This window comes from Trichoplax adhaerens, genomic scaffold, assembly GCF_000150275.1.
Source record: "Trichoplax adhaerens TRIADscaffold_1 genomic scaffold, whole genome shotgun sequence".
NCBI lineage: Eukaryota > Metazoa > Placozoa > Uniplacotomia > Trichoplacea > Trichoplacidae > Trichoplax > Trichoplax adhaerens.
Genome location: NW_002060943.1, coordinates 8,971,465 through 8,982,791, shown reverse-complemented (window position 1 = coordinate 8,982,791; position 11,327 = coordinate 8,971,465). Strand labels below are relative to the sequence as shown.

Sequence of the window (11,327 nt, the reverse complement as noted above, 5' to 3'; positions counted from 1 at the left end):
ACCGCTATCATTTCACGAATCAAATACTGTATTGTAGCAACTACGATTTGATTGTACTGTACACTATTTGCAATTACGTCAAAACACATCTTACGTATTGGACAAAATTAAAATTAGGCCCGATTAAAGAGCTCAGCAATCAACTACTGTGTCGCTACAGCGTACCGTGCTGTTCACAGCACAGTTCAGTCTTAATTACGGTGTAATGTCGACTGCTGGCAGCGATCAAGTGAATTGTGCACTACGAAATCCGATTCTCATCCGGTAAAATCGAATCCGAATCCTTCCTCAGAGTACTGAATCCTTAGAAATCATATTTTGGATTTAGTGAACAAAAAACCCACGCGCATCTACCATTCAATCTCAAAGTACTTCCAGTCGTCAGTGGGTCTAGTCCCCAAATAGCCTATCCGCTATTTCCGTCATAAAGCAAGAGTACTGTTCTTCTAATGAATCGGTCTTACCAGTAGGCCGTTTGGTCAACCATTTAGATGGCATGAACACGTTCTAGCTGTAAGCATGGCGTATCCTATACGTATTTATTGCTGGTGTAATTCATTTACAATCACTACAATACAGTATTGTACTACAGCATATACAGTACTGTACAGTAAGATAACGTAGGGTAAATCCATTCAATGGCTCAAGTTTGCCAACATTGTAAAAAGCCTAGAGTAGACTAATGACTAAACATACATTTGAAAGCATGGCAAGTACGAAGACATCAATAAAATCCAGAATCTTGCTCAGTTGGAATACTGTAGACAATTTACTTTAACACCAGAATTGTAATGTATTGAAGGAAAGTAGAAGAGCCTTGGTGGTGATGGACGATCACATTGATTGGACGTACCAATAGTACCGTACTACCCAGACAGGAGGTAGAAAACATTCAAACAATAATGCCGTATCAAGACTAGAGTATTATGAGTCACACTACCAGGTCCATTATAGACTTTTCAATGGAAAGCAAGGCATAGCAAAAATTTGTCAAGATTTTACTTAGTACAATTCAAGATCAATCACATATTAATTTCTCCTGACTTGTGTGCCTTAATCTTGCAAGATTTCAATTCCATTTCAATACGATGTAAGGATAAAAAAAACACAAGAAGCAAAATTCATAAAGTCATGTTGATCCACTTACTTTCATTGTTTTAATTTGTTTCACATGCAGATGGATGAGGACAATCCTCAGCGCTAACGATTGCGACATGATGGCTACCTAAAGCAAGCGAAGGAACAATCTTTAGCAACGGAATGAACAATATAGCCTTGGACAGAGATAAAGTACATTAAAACTCATACAATATCCTATATGGAGAATTGGATATGCTCAACATCAATACGGTATGAAGTGGAATTGTTTATGCAGATTGTTACAAGTACCAGAAAAGTCTGATTAGCCTACAAGGTTTATACTGGTCAATATCAATTTATAGTTACTGTCTAAAATTTCTTTCACCTGTCGGAATACACGCTAGCTTCTGAACTTTAACCACAATTTTTCAATCAGCTTTACGTCCTTCTTCGAGATGGGCGATTACCGATTTACCGTATCCAGCAAGGACTGTATGGTATTTGTGAGCTAGAAAACATGCAGAAATCAGAACACCTCCACAAATAAAATAGCACAGTAGGACCGCTATACGGTACGGTACGGTACGATTATTATCACCTGGGCTAAATGCAGTCTCGCAGCGACTCCTCTCAGAGCTTCACTGTCACAACTGTCACTCACAGTGTGAAGCTACAGCCAGAGACTTTCCCATTTTTTTTTACTTTCTACAGCCTACAGTACAGTACAGGACATCAGAGTACTCTACACTGAACAGTACGGTAATAAACTGAGTCATTCATTATTAGAGGTCCCTGTTTGCACAGTACGATGCTGTACAGTACAGTATTGTACTGTACAAAATACGTCAAGAGAGGCGAAAGTGACATCAGACGTCAGTGATCGTCAGTCCGTCCGCCCTGAAAAAGTTGCCTATTGTACAGTACACATGTACAGTACTGCACTGTAGACCTGAGTGCACTGTACTGTACTGTACTGTACTGTAGTGTACTGTACAGTACAGAGCGTGATTAATTTCGCAGTAGATAACTAAAAAATGGAATACATGTAGAAGTATCGACCAGCTTAGGGTAAAATTATATCAATCGATAGCATATGAGTTGTATATTTGAAGTATGTAGTTCAATTTCTATTTTATACAATATTTACGGCGTAATATAGTAATAATCGTAAGTTGTTCTACAGTTTAAAGTCAAATTTTCTACAGTCCCATTGTTCTCAGCTATAGAGAAATATGGACTAGTGCACTGTACTATACTAGATCATACTGTAGGCGCAGTTACAGCAGTACTGTAATTGATCAACGAAACTTGTGCCGTGTACTGTACACACTGTACAGATATTAATCCGGCTAATTTTGACTTTACTTTTTACTTTTTAACCTGAAGAAGGAAGATTACTGTATTGGTCATGATGCCTAATCAACTCCAGAGAAAATTACTGCATCTCACGACAAGTTTTATGCTATTGTATACGAGTATTATAGATGTTTGAGTTTGACTCTATGAGCCTGAGACTGTAGCTAATAAATAATCCTCAAAAATCCATGATTAATGTAACTATTTTTTAACTTTGAATGGTATTTTGTTGTACGGCATTTGCGGGAATCACGGTGTCGTTAAAAGATTTTAAACTGAAACAAAAGCCTCTAGATCATTAATTGTTAGGCAAAGAGTGAATAGACTTTCTCAATCATTAAAGTAAACGAAAAACACGCAATTTTACCGTAGTTCGAAATTACACTTATTTATTTATTTTATTTTATTGTACGCGTACATAAGTTTTCAAATGAGTCACAATTCAGTATGTAAGTTAACCTCTATGAAGATGTTACATAAATACTAGCAAAACACGAAAATCATTTTATCTTGAAATAAAGGCACTTAAAATACATGTATTATACGGTATTAGACAGTACATTACCGCATTCGTAACTACAAATTTACTAGGCGATATTCTAGTCATGATCTAGAAGAAAGGGAGCTACCTTCTAATTAAATGATAATATACATGTAAATAGGTATCTTATCACTATGTGTTTTAAGTACGGTACTGATTGCAATTAAAGAAGTACGTTAAAAGACCCTAGTGGATACTTGGTAATTGGTATCCTGAATAAGTTGTTATGCAGTAATGTGTATTAGGTTACAAACGCAATTAGTTATTGTAATAAATATTATCTAATTATATAATGATTGATATGGTTTGTAAAAAAATTGAAACACACCTAATGGAATATTTTAATTCAATTATTATATGGATTTTTAACCGGCAGCAGATACAGTACTATCACATGATATATAATACTATATGCCATAAAGAGATAAAAAGGCTGAGAAATGTGCAATTCAATATTGTACAGCAGTTGAAGTAGGTATGATAGCACTATAAATCTGCAATTTCACTATTTCGCGATAGATACAGCAGATCATGAAGAAAACAGCTAAATTAGTGTCATCAAATCTATCAACAATAAGCTAAATATGAAACACATAATAGCCGTAATTAACATTCGGAATCATTTTACTTTATGACAGTACTGTATTGTATGTATAATTATATAACATACGTAATCCCATAAAATGAAACTAGATTTGACCTTATTTCTTCTTAAAAGGTATATGAAGATATCTAATACGATTCATTTAAGTTAAATGTTTGTTTGCCCACTGTATTACATCAGCCTCATTTAATATCTTCCAATCAATTCTAGCTCGGATTTTCGATAGGATAATTGGAATTGTAGATTTTGCCACGCCGACATTATTATGCACACGATAAAAGTCCTTTACCTAATGATTATTGATTTTATAAGATAGATATAAATAATAAATATCCTTATTTCTGAAATTTTACTTTTCTACATTCTATATTAAGCTCTGTTTAATAGTACGGTAGTAAGCGTTAAACGTCATTATATCGTTTAAAAATACTTAATGTACAATGTTAATCATATTGTGCATTCGAATATACTGCAACATCCAGTACATTAGCTTGTTAAAGAACTAAGTTTTAGGATATCATACGTGCGAGTATTAAATAATGGAAAATTGCTATTTAGATACCTCTTTGTACTGGGCTTCAGTATTAAATCGGGAAGTAAGAGAATTCATCAAGTGAGATAACGAAAAGGATTCTGAATTATACCTGTAAATCAATGTCACGTAGAAAATATTTTTTAATACTTTGATAGTCATTCCAATATATAATAAATAGCTCTCTAACTTTGATCGATCGTGCTTTATTAAACAAATTATATACGCTTATCAACACATATTAAGGATTATAACAAGAAAGAAAATACTACTATAACCGCTTCCAGTTTTAAATGAATAGATTAATAGTACATCGTGTTTTATTATATTAATATATAAATTTAATGACGTCAATACTCATCATTTATATATCACTAGGGATACTCATCTATTCAGGTCATTTACCCAATAATTATTATCAGTAATAATAATTGCATACCTTTTATGAATAATTTGAAAATGCTTCTTATAGAATTCCCAGCAGAGTTTAGATCCGACAGAATTCCTAGCAACAGAACTCATATACGTTACAGTTTCTTCAATTCTTACTTTACTGGGATCCAAAGTCATGACCAATAGCCTAAAAAGCCAAGAAAAGATTGAAATCTTAAGCAAAAATAGATAATATAAAAGTATAGAAGCACTGTTGCTCTGATCGATTAAAATTTTAACATTTAATAGATTTCTAATTTCTGCTATTACAAGACATTTTTCAGTTCATTTCACAAACTTATTTGCTTATTTAATTATGTAGCTATATTCCATACTTGTTTAGAAATGTAGGATCTTTTGATGTAGCCATTATTGCAAAGTATAAACGTTTCATAGATGATGAACTTGTATGTAAATATTTATCCATCATAACTTTTTCTGCCGGTTGCCCACCATATTTCATAGCTACCGATAGGATAAGGCTACGAAATTTCGTAGGCAGTCTATGATACGAAACAATCGCGCTAAGTTATCTAATATAAAATTATCTTATATAAAATTTTTCAATTACAATATAATAACTGTATTCATAAATCCTTAGAATTACTGAGATTAAACTACTTCAATAGCTTTATCACCTATTCTGGATTATTGATTCAATTTAAAAACTACAAGCGATACGCAATTATTAAGTCTTACCTGGTATTATTATAAACCCACTGATGATAAGCTGATAAACTATATGACTTTATTGTACTATCGTTGTAGTGAACGCCATAGACCAAAATTAGATGTTGTAATTTACTAGATGGATTATAAAGTAATTAATCAAAATGCAAGTCCGTGAAAACTATAGATGAAAAAAGTGATAGTAAACTGCAGTCCTTCATGAAGTTGTAGATATCAATAAGAGAACGCTAATAATTATAATGATAAACAAGACAAGTAATAAAATCTAGTTACCTCTGCAAATACGAAGCTTGATGTTTCCAGCCTAATCTCTGAATCTGAGGTCGTATCAAACGATAGATATATGCCTAGATTTGGTTATTACGATAATAGATCAATAATAAGGATTTGACTACTAACCATAAATGGTAATTAGAAATCAATAATCGATTATTAATAATGGCAGTCTATACACTGTAGTTTATTTTCTGGATCTTTTTAATAATTACGTCATGGTTTTAAAAATTTATAGGAAAGCAAACTATTTAACATTTGATCATTAAACAGTTACCTCGAATTTTTGGTGGATAATTTTGTTATATGACATCGCCTGCTTGATTACGCTTAAACTATATAAACCGGCGTATAGGGGAAGATAATTTTTTTCTTTAAATAGGTAGGTTGTCATATTAAGGAAGACTTTTATGGTTAGCAGGCCAGGCCTATTTGATAACAGTTTCCCGGTTTGGTTAATGCATTGCATATCTTACAATATCCGCAATATGTTCTCACATACCTAGCTAACATGTAAGTGTCGCCTAAGAGCTGATAGCGATCTATGTCATTGAACACCTGTAATATCAAAAAGTCGCAATAATTTGGTCATCATACTGAATTAATGAATAACTTATAAACATTCCGACAATTTTTATGGTAATAGCGATAATTGTCTAGTTTCGTTCGTAAATTCAATAATTTTCGCTTAATACCGATTTAGTTGGCGTTATAGTTCAATTTTTAAGAATATAATAACGCAAGTGGAATACCTTTTCCCAAATAAATCATCATACTATCGTACGAGTATAAATATAAAACTATTATGTATTAGCTTATAATCGCAAATGTATTTATTTTTGGTCCTAGATTTTAAATAGATGGAACAGTTTGATGGTCTATTTTACTATCATAAAGCTATTGTATTTATTCAATTTCAATGTATTACCAAGAAATCTTTCTTTAACTGATCTGTCAGCGAATTCCAATTTTGGATGTTATAATTAACAGTAAAATAGCCGATTTGGTTAGAGTTCAATTTTATCCATCCATCAGTATTTTTCCACGGAAAAATATCTGAAATAAACATTTATGATTTATTAAAACAAATTAGAAAATACTACTAGTATTCACGAATACTCGGTTGATAGCGCCTAGCAATTATGCACATGGTACAAATTGGCTATTCACTGCTTTGATCAAATATATATGAAAACATTCTAAAAGGTAGTACTAGCTACCAAGTTACAATTTATATTTATTTAATGATTTGCAGTTAATAGCTACGAAATTCTATCCGGCTGATACCGATCATTAATTGATATATATAATGCATTGATGTATTTTAGTTATCTTGAAACATACCGGCCCTTTTCAACAACATGAATTTACCAGTCCGGTTATTTTTTGTCTGAAATGATATGGGAATATGCCAAAGGGACCTGGTATTGGTTAAAATGATAAGATAATATTAATATTAGCGAATTTAATATCTAATTTATTTTTAAATCTCACGTGCCAAGATCGAAGTACAAACATCGCTAGTATCGCTTATCGAAATAGATAGAAAGTTATAGCACGTAGATATATAAACAATTTGCATTTCCGACTGTATCTTCGTAATAACTTTAAGCTAATGCTATGTTGCTGCCTAATTCTTGAAAGACTTCTTTGAATATTATAAAAATAGTGACCGCATCTACTCACGAGGCAGTTATCGACCCGTAATCCCCAGATTTCGATTTTCGAACAGACAGAAATCTTTGCTGACTAATAGTTGCTGTACCATTGTTATTATGACTTCCAAGAGTTACTACTGGATAGCCAGGTTGCAAGGCCCAAGTACTCATCATCGAAGAGATATTAACTTTACCATGGCTAGCCTATTATTTTAAAAGCCTCAACTTAGTAAATGTTGTACGTATATATCCAGATGGTAAACAGGTGTACCTAATCCCTTCATCATAAAAATAAAATCAACCAAATTTTACTTGCCCATTGCAGAGCCTGCCATAGGTTATTATGATCTGCATTCTTATACTTATACGTAGATAAATAATGGCGAATTCCTTGATTAAAGTTTGGTATGCCTAAATAATCCCGCACCATTCTTATAAGGCAACTTCCCTACATTAACCAATAGATAGCATGACTACACAGCATAATATTGTAGAATTATACTATGAAATAGCAGTTTGTAATTCTTCGACAAAGTAGTTTATCTTGACTACCTTTTTATAGGAAATACTGTCAAATAAGGACTCGATCTGATCGCTATTAGTTGCCGTAGATACAAGAGGATGTATCGTAGGAAGACTATCAGCATACTGTGCCCGACGAAAATTTCGCAATAGAAACTGCTTCATCTATGTATACAACATACTAGTTAGAACATGAGATAGATAAATAACAATTATTGTCCTAAGAGTCCATAATTATATATGACCAAACAGCAAATTAACAAAATTCATCGTAAATATTATTCTACCATTTGAAATTCAGGGGCAACATGATTTGTTCCAACATGTTCCATAAAGGCTGCAAAACCTTCATTAAGCCAAATATCACTCCACCATTTCATCGTTACTAAGTTTCCAAACCACTAGTATAATAAATCAAGAAAGATATTCAGTAGAAAATAAATAATATATATTAATACAGTAATACAACTTAAGCAGAAAGAACACTTAGTACAATACAATTTAAGATAACTATAAAGCCAGAAAATAGTGATCTAATTAGATTGTATTAAGCAAAATTATAATATACCCTACCTAAAGAAATGAATTTAGGTTCATCTAATATAAATACGAAAATAGGTTGTACTATACCTGATGTGCTAATTCATGTGCAACTACAACAGTTACCCACTGCTTTGTACGCAAAGTATTAACCCATTTATTATATATCATTGATGTTTCCCTGTATAAGATTAATCCCCAGTTTTCCATAGCTCCAGCAGCAAATTCCGGTATAGCAACCAGATCTAATTCAAATAAGATTTGATTAGTAGTCTTTACATTATATTATATAAGAAGAAACATATAAATCCATATACTTTAATACCGAAATAGACGTAAATGAGCTAATTAATACGTGTAAAATTATCAAAGTAAACCATATATACCCATCTTAGGCAAAGGATAGGCTACCCCGAACGTTTTTCCATAGAAAGGGATGACCTTCATTGTTACATGTAACGAATAGTTCGTATACTTGTACATAAGCGGATTTGCCCATGTTCTAACCTAAATTTAAACAATAATTATGTGATACAGGAAAACGGATATGATGGTAAAATTGAGATTGACTTACGCGAACGTTATTTATAGTTCTTCCTTCAAGGTTTTTAAAATCAGATACTACCAAGGCAACTAAATAAGTGCTCATTGGAGGAGTAGGATGAAATTCATTTAATGTATAATTATTCTGTAAAACTTTCTTCTTATGAATTTCACTGTTGGAAATAGCTGTATAGCCAGGAGGTGAAGTGATTGTCAGTGTGAAAATTGCTTTCATAGCTGGTTCGTCAAAACAAGGAAATATTTCTCGAGCGTGAGTGGCTTCCAAGTGGGTACTGTACAAATATCTGTAACAGAAAAAGGTAATACTTATTAGTAAAGTAAATCACCTACCGTTTTAGGCTTTTCTTACAGGTTTCCCCTCTAATAATGTCTATCTAGTGTGAGTCTTATAATGATTTAATGTGATATAACGATTTATAATGAGCAATTGTAATTATAACATAGATAAATATATATAACCATTTTTACATCATAAATATAATCCATCATAATGAAGATATGCTTAACAATTTACGGGAGTATGGACGGTACAGAATTTAATCATAGCTTGAGAATAATCAAACAATTATCACTGCCGAAACGAGTGTGGTCATTATACTGTAAAATTAATAAACAAATGATCGGTAGTTTGAACTTGAAGTAGTCGTGGGAGATAGGAAATTTACCCGAACTTAAAAGATGAAATCAGTATTCTTTACATTGGAATGATTATATTTATCTACGGTCTACGGTACAGTAATTTATTGTAGAATATAACAATTTGAAACTTTAATTGTTATTTTCTGCTAGCAGGAGCAAAATAGTTAACATAAATCGCATATTAACAGTAATGCTATAATAGAGCTATATTTTTCGCTACACTATTTGCACTGAAGAAACTGAAGTTCAATCAAATTAATAAAACGCTATACTCCAATCTTAGTCATTTAGTATTAACATACTTCAATAACATACGTCAATTAAAAAATATAATTTAATAAGAGATATATAACCTGGTCATTCCGCTTGCTGCTCGGTAATGACTGCGATACAATCCATGAAGTACTTTAGTCTTTATTTGACTTGTAAATCTTACGTGAATAAGATAGCCTTTATTAGGTTGTAAGTAGTGTTCTAACTTGATGTAGTAGAAATTATATTTGTGATATTCATCAGTTTTTATGACTTTGATATCTTTCTTGCTATTTAATTCTGAGACTTTAACGTCAAGAATGTTGACATGTTTCTTGTGTAAAATAATAAAATTCGATTTTTTACTACTGGTAACGTTGATTGAAACGTTACCAGCAGTTGTTAGCTGATCATAGTTCGGGCGCAAGTCAATTAAATAATGGTTTGGACGAATGTACGCCGGTAATCGAAAACTTTTATAGGGAAAAGGCAAAGTCGGTGATGGAGTGACTCTTGAATGTCCGTGCTTTTGCGATGACGTTTGAGATTTATGATGTCGAGCAGCGGCGGTAATAAACAGCGCAAGTAGAATCATTGAGACGACGATTAAAGTAACCATGATCAAGTAGAAGTCTTTCCGTGGTACTTGACGACGACCACAAAAATAGTTAATAGTCACTTGACCTTGCTTCTGTTCGCCCATTTCTCCTTCGTTCTCTTTGCTTTCATCTTCCTTAGGTAACTGGTGATACTTAGTTTGGGATACCATAGTGAAGTTAAGTTTGGTTTCTTCGGTTAAATAGTAAAGTACTAATAACCAAATAAATCAAAGAATTGACTAAACAGAAAACTAGGATGATTTTATGCGAAGATGTTTAAATAATTTAATAAGGGCGGCCTAATGAAATCAAATTATTTCTTAGACTACAATATGTGTAAGTTAATTATCATCCATTTGGTAAAAAAGAAGAACTAAAAAATACAGGGTTAAGATTTAATGATTTTTCTTAATACTATTCTTTGGAAAGTCAACTGCTTCGTAACACCAACTTTTAGGACGTAAAATTCATTGATTTGTTATCTACAGGTGTTAGTGAGAAAATAGTCTAAGACAGAAGTATAAAATGCTATTTGACATAAAAGTGCATAGAATAAACGCACCAGCGGAAGCCCAGTACACTTTCTTTTGTTTATTAACGACTACAATGCACGTCAATAACGTATACGCATAAGTAGACACGACAGTAGAAGGAGGGTTTTAAATTATGGTGAATCTCTCCATTTTCTAGCTAAAAGTATTGTTATGCATCACATCTATATATAAATTATTTTCTATTCTTCGATATTACTATAAAAACATATTTAAAAGGAGGAGTCAACTGACAGCCTAGATTAATAATTGTTATAATTAGCCATAGCAATACATTAAATACAGTACACTACATCTCCCGAGCAACGTATATTACAGTGTAATCCATAACAGCGTTGAAAAATTTGTTGACCCTAATCCTAGCATGAAAGACAGTCTAAAACGTATATCAATTTCTAAAATAGATTATCGTCTTATTACTACAGTTGTATTGCCGTATTTTATTGTAAGTAATGATTAGTTTGTAAGGAAACAGCATACAATTTTATTTTTCA

At 32.3% G+C, this 11,327-nt stretch overlaps 1 protein-coding gene across 1 annotated transcript; it reads right to left on the bottom strand.

Annotated features, from left to right (window-relative positions):
• Positions 1-3,723: 3,723 nt before the first annotated feature.
• TRIADDRAFT_37002 (uncharacterized protein) lies at positions 3,724-10,278 on the bottom strand (the record flags this gene model as incomplete). Its single annotated transcript, XM_002108109.1, has 18 exons — positions 3,724-3,870; positions 4,144-4,225; positions 4,553-4,693; positions 4,881-5,048; positions 5,245-5,349; positions 5,509-5,582; positions 5,786-5,936; positions 6,011-6,066; positions 6,437-6,564; positions 6,853-6,929; positions 7,195-7,370; positions 7,483-7,614; positions 7,719-7,853; positions 7,976-8,089; positions 8,319-8,473; positions 8,615-8,735; positions 8,803-9,076; positions 9,785-10,278. 18 exons carry the CDS (start codon positions 10,276-10,278, stop codon positions 3,724-3,726), a joined length of 2,730 nt encoding a protein of 909 aa, XP_002108145.1.
• Positions 10,279-11,327: the final 1,049 nt, after the last annotated feature.